Source organism: Penicillium alfredii (assembly GCF_028826965.1).
Source record: "Penicillium alfredii strain IBT 34128 chromosome Unknown utg000011l_segment0_segment0, whole genome shotgun sequence".
NCBI classification, from domain to species: domain Eukaryota; kingdom Fungi; phylum Ascomycota; class Eurotiomycetes; order Eurotiales; family Aspergillaceae; genus Penicillium; species Penicillium alfredii.
The window spans coordinates 362399-378266 of record NW_026622708.1 but is presented as its reverse complement, the minus strand read 5'-3'; the positions used below and the strand labels follow the sequence as shown (position 1 = coordinate 378266).

The following is a 15868-nucleotide window of genomic DNA, read 5'->3' as shown; positions in this document are numbered from 1 at the left end:
AGTGAGGATGCTCAGTCTACAGCTCAGCTTTTTACTGAATAGATTTGACGTGATTTGACTATGGCTTGCTTTTCCTTGTAATTGCATTAAATTTTATTTTATTTTAATCGTTATTTTCTTCACCCGATTGCGCCCAGAACTTTTCTGGGTTTCTCCGAATTGGAGATCGTAGGTGGAGCTGCTCGATCCGAACTACGCATTCGGAAGCTCCCAACAATCATAACCAATATAGTAGCAGTAAATGCAGTGATATCGCTAACTTGGTTATGATCAATCGCAATCTACAATTTTTTTTCTCTCTGATTATAATCTTATTGTAAATCCAAACAGCCGGACAGTACGTCGGCAATCTGCTCGGACCAAAGGCCGAAGGTGAATCATGCGGGATTTGGGGATCTACCGAGAACTTCCCTTCTCCAATTTTCTTTTTTCTGGTTAGTCCACGCCCTATCGCCCGAGTCTGCACCTATAAGATGACCAACCATCCTCACATGCGCAAAGTGGCCAAGCTCTCCAAGTTTCATGGCAATCAAATCCGCAATAGCCATGGACAAACGCGAGGCCAGCCCCGACTCGCTGGCCGGGCCGATTGAATTCGTCTATCTCGAACTCGACACGCCGCTGCCCACGCCGCAGATCACTCTGCCTCCAGGGCCCGGCCAGTCACCGCCGCCTGAGGCGCCTAGCCTTGAGAAATACACCTCGCCGTTTCTGTGGCCGCGATGGCGCAAGTCGCTCATGACTTGGATCTCGTGCGCTGTCACTGCCTTGGCTGGGTATTCGGCTGGCGAGGTGAGCCCGGCGGCAGATGAATTGACGAATGAGTGGGGGATCAGTGCTGTTGTGTACAATCTCAGCATCACGATGTTCTGTGTGGGATTCGCTTTGGCGCCGATGGTGCTGGCGCCTTTCTCGGAGATCAATGGACGCAGGCCGATTTTCATTGCTAGCGGGGTCCTGTTTGTCGGTAGGTCGTCTTTTTGATATATCTCTTCGGTTGGTCCTTGACTAACAGTCCCTTTATCAGCATGTCTGGTGGCATGCGGTGGAACTCATTCCTTCGCCGGTCTGCTTGTCGCACGGCTTTTTCAAGGTGTCGGTGGATGTATGTCTCTTATGTCTCATGATTCTCATGTAAAGCCTTCAACTAATCTAGATATTCACAGCAACCTTCTCAACCATGGTCGGCGGTGTCATCAGTGACATCTACCACGCGCAAGACCGCAACACCCCCATGGCACTCTTTTCCGCATCTGCGCTCTTCGGAACTGGCCTTGCGCCTATGCTGGCCGGCGTGATCGTCACCCACACCACCTGGCGGTGGGTGTACTATTCGCATGCCATTGTCTCCGCTGCCTTTGTTATTATTATTTTCCTTTTCTTCAAGGAAACCCGCGGCAGTGTCCTCCTCAGCCGCAAGGCCAGGGCACTGAATGTCTACTACGAGAAGCTCGAGGCAGCAGGCCACTGCGGGGTTCTAATGGCGGGCGAGGAGGCAACTGAGGAGAAGTCCGTGCGACGTATTCGGTGGAAGGTGAAGAGCGACGAGCAGCGAGCTTCGCTGATCAAGATGATCCAGATCTCGCTGTATCGACCATTCCGTGAGTTTCTATCCTACAGACTCCATTTAATATATACCTCGAGGTTGAAGAGATAATCCGACTAACTCTCAAATAGACATGCTCCTCACCGAGCCCGTCGTCTTCTTCTTCTCCCTCTGGGTCTCCTTCAGCTGGGCCGTCCTCTACCTCCAATTCGGCTCCGTGCCGCTCGTCTTCCGCACACACCATGGCTTCACCATCGAACAGTCCGGCGCCGTCTTCACCGCCATGTGCGTCGGCGTCATCCTGATTACTCTGATCAGCATCTGGCAGGAACGCATCGCCCTGCGTCTCGGCAAGCTGTCCTCGTCCGCCGAGGCCCGGCTGTACTTCGTTTGCGTCGAGTCCGTGCTGTTGCCCGTGGGCCTGTTTTGGTTCGGTTGGACCTCCTACCCGTCCATTCACTGGATCGTGCCCTCCATGGCGGTCGGGTGTGCGACTATGGGCATTTTCTCGATTTATTTGGCGACGTTCAATTACCTTGCTGATACGTATCATCGCTATGCGAGTTCGGCTATTGCGGCGCAGTCTTGCTGTACGTTCTCCTTGTTCTTATTATTAATCTTTCCAGATTCCAGATTTCCATTCATTGAAAATTTATATCCGTTTGCTGACTATCCATTTAACAGGTCGGAATCTGCTCGGTGGTGTCTTTCCGTTGGTCACCAACGCCATGTTCACCAACCTCACGTACCCAGGCGCATCGAGTCTGCTGGGAGGAATTGTAAGTTTTCTCGTCTTTTGAACTCATTTACATCTGGAAAACGAAGCTTACAAACGACATTAGGGTGCTCTTCTCACCCTCGTCCCCTGGGTGCTGGCCTTTTACGGGCCGAAGATTCGGGCCAAGAGCAAGTTGGCAAGCGTGAGTATCCCCGTTCCTAGGCCAAAGAATGATATCCATACTAATCGAATTCTAGGAACTGGCCCGTTGAGCACATAAAACTAAAAGTCGCACATGCATGCCGTGATTATGATATAGAAATAGATTAATGTACATACCACACACACCATCCGGGTGCATATAGAGCCAATGGCATGCATGTCATGGTCGAGCCCGAGGGCCAAAAGAGAATCCAGTCCCAAAAACTCCGGATACATGACGGTCCATAATAGAAGTCAAATAAAAGAGCAATTCCAAGCCTTTCAAGTGCATGACGTCGTAGATGCAACAGCTTCAAAATGCATGTCCGTTCCAAGCAAATGCAAAAGCGATAACCCGGAAAATCACACACAAAGCAACCCGTTTCGCTTTGTAACTAACTACCCGCGGTGCCCTCAGAAGGACTGCATTCCATTAGTGCCATGACGATACGATGAGAACCGGCCCTCGTCCTCGCTATCGCTCTCCATCTGGTCGAGGATGCGATCGATGTCATCCCCTGCATGAGCCTCCAGCCCGGGCTTAGAGTTTGTCGAACCCAAGTTCTGCGAATTATGAGTTCCATCACTTTGAGAACCCTGGCTCCCATCGAACATAGTCCCATTCTGGCTGGCATGGATTGACGCGTTCAAGCTACCTTGTGTTGCTGCACCTTGGATAGGCCGAGGGCTGGGGCGATAGCCCGAATTCTCAGGGCTAGACATGAAAAGTAACGTCTCAATGGCATCCTGCTCCATTAAAGTGTTCTGGGAATTGGTTCGTGGTCGATAGAAGCCGTTTTGTGAAGATGTAGGCGCAGCATGTGCCGGCGGTGGAATAAATGGCGTGCCTGGTCCTGAAAAGGTCGGTGAGCCACTCAACGGTCTGTTCATGGCGGGTTCTTGGTGGGAGTGATGCCGCCGGTGGCGCGAATATGGGCTATGGTTAATAGAATTCGAGTGCGTGTTGTGATTTGGTCGACGCCGCCGACTATCTCCGTTGGATGCTATGATATCGGCAGGAGGTGCAAGTTTGGGGATGGGAAAGAGATGGTTAGGGGAAGATAATGTTGAGTGCGAACGATGATGCTTCGGATAATGATGAGTAGTGACGGCAGAGGTCGTGATGCTATGATCTTGCGGATGAGATGTTGGGTTTGCATTTGGCGCCGGCATAATGCTGCTCATAGGTGACCCGCTATTCTGTGTTCGCAACGGAAGCTGGGATTCAGCTTGGCGAGACTGCCGGGATTTCTCTACCTTGGCAGCCGCGTAGGAAAGACGCGTCCGAATATGTACCGACAACTGAATCAGAAGTCTCAGTAATGGAACTCTAAACAAGCATGCGAGTTGAAGGTTACCTGTGCAATCCTGCTTCCATGGGCAGGCGAGCCAGTGCTCTTCGAGCGACGACGCGCAGCTCCATTTGCGTCTGAACTGGATGAAGCCGCTGGGTTCAACGAAACAGGCTTGACATCGCCAGTCGCCGTCCTCTTATGACCTAAAGTCATTCCCGACCGCGTGCCTGAATGCTTTGGCGACATGACAGACGGAAAAGAGCCGTTACTAGACTTTGCAATGCCCGATGAAGTATACAACCCATCCATCGTCCCTTCTCTATTAACTGGGCGGTTCTGCGCTATCCCGTCAGGGTGTTGTGGCTTCTGGTCTATCGAAGGTATTGCTTGGTTCTCGTTGGCGTGGGAGCCGCCAAACTCCATGGATCGGTTGGCATCATTTGCCGAAGACAATGGAAGGCTGGACAGGGAGTCTGTCAAGGTGCTTGCGGATTGCAGTTCAGGCGGTCGACCATCGACGGACGTGTCGCTACCGCGCTCCGAGGATTCGATATAGGCTGTGTTGGGGCTGTCGTGGCGCGACGCAACCTTTGCACCATTCAGCCCGTCGACCTGCAGCGAGAGTGGTTGGGGAGACCGCATCACCTGGACCTCAGTGGCGGAGGTAGGATTGCTGGACGCTGGTGACGTCGAGGTGTTCACGAGGGACTCAGCACGCGCACTGGCCTCCGCATGGGTCACCCCGCGACTCGATCGAGAACCGTCAGTCATAGTTGAGCGGCCCCGGCGACAAATTCAAAGCAAAAAAATGGAGACAATAATAGTAATAGAGGCCAGCAATACGCGATTTAGCTCCAATTGCGAAATTACGCAGCCATATGAGTGAGCTTAAAAACACAAAGAGCTGGCTGCTAGCGCGAGTCACCGCATCGAGACTGGACTGGGGGCCGAGATGAACACGGAGCAACCAGGATGCGCTAAAGGGGACAGTCAGGATCTCAACACCTCCCCGACAACCGCTAAGAGATGTGCAATGACGCCGCAGCGGATACCAGGAGCATCTGCCCGATTCAGAGGCGATCGGCCAGCACGCGCAAGGGTTGAGGCACGAGCGGCAAAACGGTCGAGCAGGATCCACCGGATGCAAATCCCACGAGATAAAATGTCCCGAAGGGTCTCAATATGGCTTATGAGTTTGTATCTGGTGTGAGGCAAATAGCTGGTATGTGAAATAAGGCTAAAAAGAGTTCAACGTGTGTTGGCACTGAAGACCCAGGACGGCGGAGACCCGGCGCTGCGGCCGCTTTTTGCGACGCGTGCGAAGCGCGGTCACGTGTCCTTAGGCCTGAGCATTCTGGCGGAACAGTGACTATAAAAATACGGTATTTTTGAAAGATCAGAAATCGATGGGTAAGGGAACTTATAGAACTTGATAATCAGTGAAACTGCACAGGGGCAACGTGAGTTGCAGGCGTTTAGTGCAGATCTTTGGGTGTAACAGAACTGGGGATAGTGCGTAGAAAGCCCGAAGTATATCTATCCTACGACGCCTATAATGACGAGAGCATGGTCGAATTTAAACACGGTCTAAAACAAACTACATGTATTCTACGACAAAGATATTGAAGAGCAGATAAAACCCCACAAAAGGGCCTCACATGTGAAATTTCCAATATACAATTGCCTAAGGGAATAAATCTTTTTGGGAACCAACGCCGTCGATGCACAAAAGCCCCATGACATGTACAAGATCTGACAAAGATGCAATGACCCCCGGCAGGATCACTTGCGTTTCTTTCCACCGCCAGACTCTCCGTCGGTATTCTTTCGCTTCTTGCCCTCGTGGCGCCAGTAGTCGTTGCGCTCCCTCTTCTCGCGCTCGGCCTTCTTTTCCAGGCTGTCGGCCACCTTGGCGCGGTAGACCTGGCGGCGCTCCTCCTGCTTGGCGGATCGCTTGGCTTGCTTGTCGTTGCGCATCGTAGTGAGCTTCTGCATGAGGTCGCGAGCCTTCCTCTCCTCGCCGCCCAGGACAACAGCCCGCTTCTGCATGTAGGTCTGATCCTTGCGCGACTTCATCTTGGTGATCTGAGACTTGAACGGCAGGTCGGCTGCCAGCTGGCGCGGCACGCGTAGGGGGTTGAAGTTGCGCGTGGGTCGCTCGATCTTGCGGTAGGCCGAGTCCTTGTTCTGCGGCGTCGGGATGCCCTGGTCGCGGCGCACTTCGCCTGTCAACCGCATTCCCTTCCATCCACTGTCTCCCTTGCCCCCTTCCTCTTGGTCGAGCAGATTTGTCACGGCGTTGTAGAAGCGGTGGGGCTTGATGGGGTACCATGCACGCAGGAAGACAATGTCACTCATCAGGATCTTGTCTTCAAATGTGGCTCGGAAGTAGCCGTCCGGCTTGCTCAGAGCTCGCTTGATCTGACCGCGGACACCCGAGACTGTCCGAATCGACGCGCCTTCGAACTTGGCGATTTCTAGCGCCGAATTAAACATGTCCTTGATGAAGGCAGTGTTCTTGAAGATCTTGTAGGGGTGGCCAGTAAGCTTGAGCTTCTTGACAATTTCCGTGTGCTCATCCACGCTCAGAACTACACCGGTGGCAGCAATACGGAAGCCTGGATTCTGGTTCGAGAACGACTGAACGCAGCAGAAACCGGTGTTGGGAGCCACCAGTGGCCCGTAGAACGTGCCGAAGCAGTGCATGTGTTCAGGTGTGTATTTGAGCATGCGGTTTCGCGTCCGACTGTCCGACGTGCTGTAGATGGGCAGAGACTGGAATCGACGCCAGCCTAGCGAGAAGATCAATGGATCATTGCTCTTGAGGATCTTCTTGTGCCAGCGGTGTCGCTTGATCCGAATCTGCACATAACCAAACCGATCTTCGGTTGGGGCCAGACCTCCGACGATGACGGGGAAGCGAGGGTTGAACTTGGAGGCGAATTCATATGGCACGTTTTCCAGCACGATTCGTGCATATGTACCCGCCTTGTAGCCTTCAGCGCGGGCGCGCGAAGCTGAGTCGAGCTCGTCGAATTCGGCACGATTGATGTCCAGCTGCTTTTGCATCTTGGCCTTTTGCAGATCGTACCAATCGTCCTCCCCGAATTGCTCGTCTCCTCCGTCACGCTTTCCGTCCTTGGCGTTGGCGAAACCCTCGCGGTCTTCTTCCTCAAACCGAAGCCGTAGCTCCTCTTTCTTTTTGGCGTTTCGCTCACGCTCGGCTTCCAGATCGAGGGGTTCTGTGGGCTGCTCTTCGTCTTCCTCGTCCTCGTCGTCTTCGTTTTCGTCGTCGTCGATGCCGTTGAAGACTTCGCCCGTCTCCAGATCCTCGAATTCACCATCGCCCTCGTCGTCATCGTCGTCGAAGGCATCGTCCAAATCGTCATCTTCATCATCGTCCGAGCCATCACCAGACAACTTGCCAGTAATGAAGCGGCGCTTCAAAGACTCAAGCAATTCCTCGTCCCGCCATTTGCGCTCGAGCTCTTCGTAGTCGTAGTCCGGAACAGCACGGAAGTCGGCTTCGTCTTCTTTCTCGTTATTGGTCTTTTTGAAAAACTCGTCGCCTTCATCTTCTGCCTCGTCTTCTTCGTCCTCTTCATCCTCATCCTGATCAGCACCGCGCCACGTTTGTACGACGTCCACGGGGCTGATAGACTCGTCGTACATCATACGCGACAAATCATTGACTCGGAAGGGTGGGCGCTTTCCATGAAGAGCCTTGGCGTTGGCCAGCATGTTATCCTTCCATCGAACATTCCCCTCCGCATCTTCCTCCTCGTCGTCGTCTTCGCCGTCTCTGTCCAGCTCCTGGCCTTCAGCGGACGAGATAGAGCCAAGGTCAGAGTCGCTGTCTGCAAACGCGACAACTCCCTCTTCTCGACGAGAATCGCCGTTCTGCCTTTCCTTGAAACTAGTTTCAAAGTCCGCCGGAGCCGACAAATCAGCTTCTTCACCGTCGCTTGCGTCATCTTCCTCGTCCTCATCGCTGGCGATTTCCTCGTCGTCTTCGCCACTTTCAAAGCCTTCGTCATCATTGTCGAGATCCTGGCCATCGCGTTCGGTGTCGGCTACTCGCGCGTGCCGTCTGTGCTTTCGGCCAGTTTCTTCATTCTCATCGGGTTGGGCAATGGCCTCGCCACCACTGAACAGCCGCATGCCCTGGTCAGCTTCACCGAGCAATCGCCGTTCGCCCTGAAGGCTAACCACGAGTTGCTCGCCAAGTCCACGGTTATCCTCGTCATCCTCATCATCCTCGTCTCGGTCGAATGTAGAGGTCTTGACGTCAATATACACAGCGTCCTTGTCTACCAACACACCGCCAACATCAGACATGGGAGCAAAGAGAAGCTTTTGCTTCTCGCCCAGTTTTCGCCTTGCGCCTTTCCCGCTGGCCTTCGCGATCTGCTGATCCATGTAGGGAGTCGGGCAAGGGTCGGGAAGACCCTCGATACCGGAAACCGTCAGGTCGCCCACACCCGGGACATGTACCCGAGCGCCCTGGGCTGGGAAATTCGTACCCCGCAGATAGCCATAGAGCGCCACGGTACGATCGCACTTGGGGTTCTCCTCAACCTGTGTCGGGGGCGTGATGTCGAGAAAGCGATCAGCCAAAGCGTACGGGTGCGAGTTGCGCCATACAAGCGGGCGTGGGTTCTTCATGATCGACAGAAATCGAGAAAGATTGTGGACCTCACGGTCAGGGTAGCGGCCATTGATGACACCAGAAAGATAAAAGAGCTTGGCGCCCTGATAGAGCTCGCTCCAAAAACGGTTCTTCAAGCGCTTCTTGGCCATTCGCAAGGTGCTTTGCTTCTTGAACAGATCCAGATGGGTCAGGATGCCGAATACATTGCCCGGCATACCGCTAGTCGACAAGGCGTTCAAGAACTCCATGGTCTCCATCTCAAAGCCATAGTTGCCATCGATCATAAGAAGCACGATATCTGCGATTTTGGCCACGTCGATCATCGCTGCGAGGGAGTCGGAGGGACATTCGAGAAAGGTAAGACGCTTCCGTTTCGACGTTACAACCGTCAATGGCCCTTGGGGCGAGCTCAGGGTCTGTTTGGTGTAGCGGCGGATCAAGGATTTGATGAGAGTAGTCTTGCCGACCTAAAGACGTCGCAAAAAGATTGACCGTTAGAATTGCGCTGCCCGAGTGGAAAGCGCTTTGAACTCGAGATCAAACTTACCCCCGAAGGACCAACGACCGCAACCACTACTGGAGGGGCCTCCTCGGGCATGCGATCCACCTGAGGCACATGCAACCTTTTTTCCTTGACCTAGAGCAGCAACCGGCGTCAGTCGGATTCGGCCGACGTTAGATTCGATATACGTACATCGTGCGACCGCGCTGCCTGTTTATTGAGTTTCCCGGGATTGGCATAGGCAAAGGCCTTCTGGTTGGGTCCTGCGCCAAAGAAAGATCGGTCAGCATGTGGTGTTCATCGCAATCGAGCTCCAAAGATGGTTTTGGCGGATTGGATCGCAGAGCCATACCATCGTACTTCTTCTTCTCCTTGGCGGGCCGATGGGCCCTATTCGACTGCTGCTCCATCCTGGAAACAAAGAGGTCCCAGACCTCAAGACTCCTCTTCCGCTAGATCAGAGTCGTTCACCAAGAGCAAAAGTCGACTGTAATGTCGGCTGCTCTGCTCGGCCCAAAATTATTATTTCGTCGGGACGGAGAAATATGGACCCGAAAAAGTTTCTCTTGAGCTTGGCCTTCACCGCCTGAGGCACCAGCATTCCCTAAACAGGATTGGGCCTTATCGCCCGGGCCGGTGAGAGGCGATAAGGGCTTGCCCTGACGTCGGGCCGATGCATCTGTCAGGCATAGAGGATGGGGTTGTTGTTCTTCCTCACTTTCAGACTGTCACTATTTTCCGAGGCACGCGTCAGTTGCAGAGAAGGCAAAATGAGCCCCTCGTTGTAACTAATTAGTAATGATAATACTAAAGGCCTAAGGCTGTAGTGATCCATCCAGGCAGGTACATGCGGGGCAGCCTCAAGTATGGAACCCGGATATCGGGGAGCCCCCGAGCCTGTGGAGGCTATATAAGCTTCTTGTCCCCCAGATCTAACGGACTTGCCCTGTCATCAATTCAAGGTAGTCGATCCTGCTGCCCACGTTTTTGAACTCGCATTGGACTCGGGTGTTTACATTTGACTATGTCTGCACGTCGCCCTCCCCCCGCCTACACGGCACCCCCCAATTCAGGGATCCATGCCACTTCGCAGCTTTACCGATCAATTTCCGCGACTTCTTCCAGCCCCTCTGCACGTGTCCCCAAAGAATCCTTTACCATTCGACCATGCTCCGGGCAGGCGTGGGTTGTCCCCGCAGGCCACATCTGCCGACTCACCACGCCGAAGGGACCCCAGGTCGGGGACCTGAACATCTGGAACGCCAACAATCCCCGGGAGCGAATGTGGGCTGCGCGCACACGGCAGATCCACGCCTCTCACGTCTCCGTGGGCGACCGGCTGTGGTCCAATCTGCCGTATCTGCGGCCTCTCGTCACCATCACGGGCGACTCACTTGGCGGCGGCCAGCTGCATGAAGTACTTGGGCCGGATGGCAAGCGCAACCCAGAGGTTGTGTTTGGGACCACTCAGTTCGGGGGCCGGGTGCACGACTTGATGGGCACCCGTTGCGATCCTTACGTGAACCTTCTCATGGGCGGCGAGACCTTCGACTTCCACTGCCATTCGAACCTTACGCGGGCCGTGGTCCCCCATGGCCTAACGGAGCTGGATGTGCACGATGTGTTGAACGTGTTCCAGGTGACCGGGCTGGATGAGGAGGGCAAGTATTTCATGGAGACCTCGCCTGCCAAGGCGGGCGAGTACTTTGAATTCTTCGCCGAGGTGGATGTTCTGTGCGCATTGTCTGCATGCCCTGGTGGTACGTTGTGTGTCTTCCGCAAATTAAATACTCACGCTAACACTGCAACTTCTTTTCTAGGTGATCTTTCCAACTGGGGATGGGATGATAAGGAGGGTGGCATGGGAGCTACCACACGGCCCCTTGGTGTGGAGGTGTACCAATTGGCGGATGACAATGTTCTTGAAGGGTGGAAGGAGCCCCAAAGCCCACCATATGAGGGCATGCACGGGCTGCAAATGCCAGCTCGTGAGCAGGACGGGGCTGGGTATGTTGGCTTGTAGGTGCAGACGTACCTTCCTGCTTGGGAAAGTGGAAATGACATCATCTTGTTCAGTGCCTCAGGCCACAAACTGAACTGGATGACTCGCAGCGCACGTGACCTGCCCCGCGTTCGCAGCGCCGAGGTCATTGGATCTCGTCATCGCGTCGTTACATCAAGCAAAGTTATTCTCCTCGCTGAGAAAGAAATGAAGCGACACGTCGCAGTCGGTGAATGGCGTACGCAAGGGATGCCGCTATGTCAGCAGTGTCAGACTATCTCGAGGTCCCCTCGCTAGGCCACCTATTGAGTACGCGGGGCGTACCGGCGCATTCGTAGAATTGACCTTCACTCATAGAACTAAAGACCCGATCTAGGTAGACACAGGGTTGATAGAAGTCACACACAACAAGAGTAAGACAGGCTGAAGACAGTCGGCAATCTCCACGCGGGGGTCACCTTGGAGACGCGCTGAGAGCTCCCCAGGTACCTAAGCGGATGGCGTCAGGCAACGCCCCCCTCTCTCTTATCATATAAAACGCCCCTCCCCCTCCAACTCCGCTTCTTATCTCCAACTTCCACCTTCCAACTCCCTCCCTCACCACATCCCCACCATTCTTCGTTTCTTCCACACACGCTTTGCTCATCCAGCCAAGATGCCTCTTTACAACGTGAGTAGCTCCAGCTTCATAGCTTGCCAGTCTCGGTCTGACAATCTGCGAATTGGCACCTTAGGTGACTCTGAAGAAGGACGCTCCCCTCGAGGAGCTTGAGAAGTGAGTCTCTTGTGGTCTTTGTGGGACCATTGCCAGTACTGACCAGCCTTCACTTATCCAGGGCCAAGAGCACCGCCCAGGAGAAGGGAGGTGTCATCAAACACGAGTACAGCCTCATCAAGGGCTTCACGTAAGTACTCCACTCAGGAGCCAGTTGACCGTGAGTTACTGAGATACTAATCCCACTCTACGGACAGCGTCGAATACCCCGAGGGCCACGTCGAATCGCTCGAATCCACCGACCACATCCACGTCGAGCAGGATGGCGAAGTTAAGACCCAGTAGGGGGCTCCTAGCCAGAACGACCACGGTCGTCTTCGCTGCAATCATCCGTTGATGATCGCCTGAATGGAAACTCGACTGGGATTGCGGGGGGTTTGCTTTAGCACGATGATTTGATACCACCTGGGCAGGCACTCTGCCGTCATCCGCCATGTTCTGTATAGATTATGATCAGCCTTTCGGGAGAACAGGCTTCTAACGACACAATTCGATATGAACTGAATCTGCCTTGCACTGTAGATGAGTAGATCAATCGGAGATTGTTTCCGTTGCCCAATGATATTATTCTCTCCAAGGTCATGAAAGACCCGGTATTTACTCGAAATATTCAAGGGGACCACTTAGGCAAATGCTGACGAACAAGCATACCTCATGGTCATCTGCAACGACAAGAGTGCAAAGCCCGTGGATATGCGTTGACCGCAAAATGCAGATCATCGGCCCACCGCCCGAATGTTTTCTTATCTTTCCTTCTCGACTCTCCCCAACCATGCACCATGGCTGCCTCAAGACTCCAGACTCTGCCATTCAGAGGTAGAAATAGGCGACTGATCGCAGGTATACGCTTCGCATCTTCGACCACATCAGCATCCAATCGCAACTGGATCATCCACCCCTCCGGCACCGATGTAGCCAACGATGAGGTCGCCCGGCTGGCCGCCAGTCCTCGTCGACCGTTAACCCTTGCGGATTTGCTAAAGTGAGTGAACTTACCCCCACAAATATTCTGCGAAGAGCCCGATTCTGATCAATTCAATGTGATCATTAGACATGGTCGACCGCCGCTATCCAAGGATGCGCTGTTAGCCTCGGCCAATTTCACCCTGTCTCTGCTTCCGGCTCGACTGGCGTCCCGAATCCAAGCATTACGAAACCTCCCATTCATCGTTGTCTCTAACCCGCATGTATCCAAAATCTATGATAACTACCTTCACTCATTGTCGACCCTTCTCCCCTACCAACAGCGCCAGATTACGACTCTCGAGGAGGAGCACCAATTTGGAGATGTGCTGGCAGATCTCGTCCACACTCATGCAAACACGATTCCGACGCTTGCCCGTGGCTTTCTCGAGTGCCGAAAATACGTGAGTCCGATAGACGTAACGCGTTTCCTCGACACCCATCTGCGAGCGCGTATTGGCACCCGTCTGATTGCAGAGCAACATCTGGCCCTTCATTTTGCCTCGCAGCCGATCAACGAGGATCCGACCGAGCAGACCCATGCCTCGGCCAGAGACTCGATCCCTTCCAACTACATCGGAGTAATTGATACTGCTCTGCAGCCGGCCCGCATCATCCGGTTGTGTGAAGACTTTGTCGGGGAGATTTGTGAGTTGAAGTACGGAGTGCGACCGCGTCTGGAGATCGGCGGCCAGCCCGAGGCCGCTTTTGCCCATGTCCCAGTGCATGTGGAATACATCATCACGGAGTTATTGAAAAACGCCTTTCGGGCGACCATCGAGTCTGGGAACGAGCGCGAGCCCATTGAGGTGACGATTGCCGCCGCCCCCGACGTGCCTGGGAACGAGCACCCGATCCAGGAAGACGCCGACGTGGGGTTTCAGCTGAATTCAGGCGATGACACAGCAAACACGAATGAAGCGATCGGGTACTCGACCCCTTCTTCCCAGAGCATCACAATTCGCATCCGCGATCGAGGTGGTGGCATTCCACCCGAGGTCTTGCCCCATATTTGGTCCTATAGCTTCACCACCTTCTCGGATATGGACTTCCAGGGCTCGGAGAATGGCAATATGGATGCTCTCAACACTATCTCTGCCAGCGGTGGCCACTTGAGTACCATTGCAGGTCTTGGCTACGGGCTACCATTGAGTCGAGCTTACGCAGAGTATTTCGGTGGCAGCATTGCGATGCAGAGCCTCTGGGGATGGGGCACAGACGTTTATCTGACTCTGCAGGGAGTTGGAAAAATTGATTGAAGAATATATCACTGCGAAAAAAAAAATACCTTGACCTTTTCAACGTGCGATTTGCGTTGGTTGTCATACCTTTTCTTCATGTGGGCACGAGGGATGCTCCAGATTCACAGTCTTGCCCGGTCGATGGGCGAGCGAACAGATCCACAAATTTCTTGACCGGCATCTCGTCATCTTCGACAGCCTTGACGATTCGAGAGATCTCTTCCGGCGAGAACAAGCGTTCCATGTTCCGCATGAACTTTGCTTGCAAAACCCCCCTGGTTTGGTGATTTCGCACATGCCCCACGGGATACTCGACCACAATCTCCGACAAGAAAGACCCGTCATCGAGGTAAATTGTCATTCCTGTGCCGATGCTCTTTTCGTCGTGGTCGAGATAGCCCCGAGTGAGCTCAGTATCGGCACAGACGGTGATCCTCTGGCGCAAAGATGCCAACTCCTCACTGGTTGCCCATTCGCTTTCATCCAAGTAGTCGACGGCTTCGGGTGCGTGACCCTTCAGCAAAGCCAAGGCGACGACGTATTGAATACAGTGGTCACGATCAGCCGCATTGTGCAGAGGGCCCTGTTTGTTGATAATCAGATCAGCCGCAGCAGTCGTTCGCAGATCGATCCGTGTAATGTGGTTCACCGACCATCGACTTTGCTGCAGCCGTCGGAGCTGAAGCAGGGCTGCTTCCACGGCTGCAATCCCGTGTCCTTCCACGGGCATGGTCTTGAAAAGCACATTTCGGATTGTCCACGACTGGAATGACCGAGGCAGCTCGAACCCCGCCTCGTCAAATGTCCGCGCCAAAAAGCCCCAGGGTTTCGCAGTTAATGCCTCTGGTGCCCCCGGTTGACCTGCCTGTACAAGCAGAGCCAGCTGCACAGCTCGTCTGCACGCATCCCCTGCCGCCCACCCCTTCCGCGGGATTGTATTGGCACCAGAGCGATAAACTCGGGTGGGCTGGCCATCCATCCACACGTGGGAAATGGTTGCTTTCGTTTGCTCCTCAGTCAGCCCAAGCAACCAGGAGACTGTTGCAGCCGCCGCAAGCTTGACTAGCACTACATGGTCGATTCCGAAGGCATTGAAAGCGTTCCGGATCTGATAGCACCCCTGGATCTCGTACGCCTTGATCAATGCAAGCAGCAGGGTCCGCATCGTCAGCGGCGGTCCTCGGTGGAGTTGTCCAGACGCAGATGCCCGAGATAGCCAATCCATAACAGACAGAATGGCACCGAGGTTATCTGCAATGCCTCTTAGTTCCACACTCACACAATACACCAAAGACCTATATATTCCCAGTAGAGCGCGAGCATATCATACCTGAAGGATGTCCCCACTCCGCACCACCCAGCGCATCATTATGATCCAAGTACCGAATCAAAACCCCCAGATCAAATGCCCCCTGCACGGGATCAACCTGCAGATCTGTGCCCGGCACCCGGAATCCATCGGGGACGACTGTGCCCGCAACCACGGGGCCGAGTAGACTTCGACATTCGGCGCTGGTTGCTGCCGTCTCGATGGCACAGCCCATCGCATCGAGAAGAGCCGTCCGCGCACACTGCCATACTTCATCGTCGGTTTTGTCGACCTCGTAGTGGAAGATGTAGTGCGCGATGTCGGTGATTGGTTGGTCGTATGGACGCGACATGGTAGTGAATGAGTGCGAGTGTAAAAAGTCTTGAACGGTTAGCAAGGCAACTTTGGTGTTGCTTTCTTTCTTTGGGGAAGCTCTACTGCGGCTTTATCAGTTGGGTTGGGGGGTGTCGGCGGATTCCTGGTGTGGTACAGGGCGTCGTATGATTTCCCGGAATCTGCCGGGTTGTACGCTGTGTGGCGTGGTGTTCTCGAGCAATATGTTACTGCTCTGTTTGGTGGTCTTTTCGGTGTTGTCTGTAGTACAGGGTGAAGCTATTCGGTGGCGTGGAGCGAATCCTTGTTTGTCTTAGTCTGGGGATACTATT

The 15868-nt window shown here is 53.9% G+C and overlaps 7 protein-coding genes across 7 annotated transcripts; 4 read left to right on the top strand and 3 right to left on the bottom strand.

The window, feature by feature from the left end:
• Positions 1-546: 546 nt before the first annotated feature.
• On the top strand, positions 547-2536 carry NUU61_008572 (Major facilitator superfamily domain general substrate transporter; the record flags this gene model as incomplete). The annotated part of the gene is made up of 7 exons (XM_056659097.1): positions 547-967; positions 1028-1105; positions 1167-1601; positions 1678-2136; positions 2231-2325; positions 2389-2466; positions 2522-2536. 7 exons carry the CDS (start codon positions 547-549, stop codon positions 2534-2536), a joined length of 1581 nt encoding a protein of 526 aa, XP_056507390.1.
• A 343-nt stretch (positions 2537-2879) lies between these two features.
• Positions 2880-4531, bottom strand: NUU61_008571 (uncharacterized protein; the record flags this gene model as incomplete). The annotated part of the gene is made up of 2 exons (XM_056659096.1): positions 2880-3767; positions 3824-4531. 2 exons carry the CDS (start codon positions 4529-4531, stop codon positions 2880-2882), a joined length of 1596 nt encoding a protein of 531 aa, XP_056507389.1.
• Positions 4532-5542: 1011 nt separating this feature from the next.
• On the bottom strand, positions 5543-9323 carry NUU61_008570 (GTPase BMS1; the record flags this gene model as incomplete). Its single annotated transcript, XM_056659095.1, has 4 exons — positions 5543-8878; positions 8959-9048; positions 9106-9176; positions 9266-9323. The coding sequence occupies 4 exons, from the start codon at positions 9321-9323 to the stop codon at positions 5543-5545; spliced, it is 3555 nt and encodes a 1184-aa protein (XP_056507388.1).
• Positions 9324-9937: 614 nt separating this feature from the next.
• On the top strand, positions 9938-10936 carry NUU61_008569 (urea carboxylase-associated family protein; the record flags this gene model as incomplete). Its single annotated transcript, XM_056659094.1, has 2 exons — positions 9938-10673; positions 10734-10936. The coding sequence occupies 2 exons, from the start codon at positions 9938-9940 to the stop codon at positions 10934-10936; spliced, it is 939 nt and encodes a 312-aa protein (XP_056507387.1).
• Positions 10937-11570: 634 nt separating this feature from the next.
• Positions 11571-11975, top strand: NUU61_008568 (uncharacterized protein; the record flags this gene model as incomplete). Its single annotated transcript, XM_056659093.1, has 4 exons — positions 11571-11585; positions 11650-11690; positions 11752-11820; positions 11888-11975. 4 exons carry the CDS (start codon positions 11571-11573, stop codon positions 11973-11975), a joined length of 213 nt encoding a protein of 70 aa, XP_056507386.1.
• A 494-nt stretch (positions 11976-12469) lies between these two features.
• Positions 12470-13912, top strand: NUU61_008567 (alpha-ketoacid dehydrogenase kinase family protein; the record flags this gene model as incomplete). Its single annotated transcript, XM_056659092.1, has 2 exons — positions 12470-12672; positions 12742-13912. 2 exons carry the CDS (start codon positions 12470-12472, stop codon positions 13910-13912), a joined length of 1374 nt encoding a protein of 457 aa, XP_056507385.1.
• A 76-nt stretch (positions 13913-13988) lies between these two features.
• NUU61_008566 (putative 2-methylcitrate dehydratase (PrpD)) lies at positions 13989-15555 on the bottom strand (the record flags this gene model as incomplete). Its single annotated transcript, XM_056659091.1, has 2 exons — positions 13989-15145; positions 15225-15555. 2 exons carry the CDS (start codon positions 15553-15555, stop codon positions 13989-13991), a joined length of 1488 nt encoding a protein of 495 aa, XP_056507384.1.
• Positions 15556-15868: the final 313 nt, after the last annotated feature.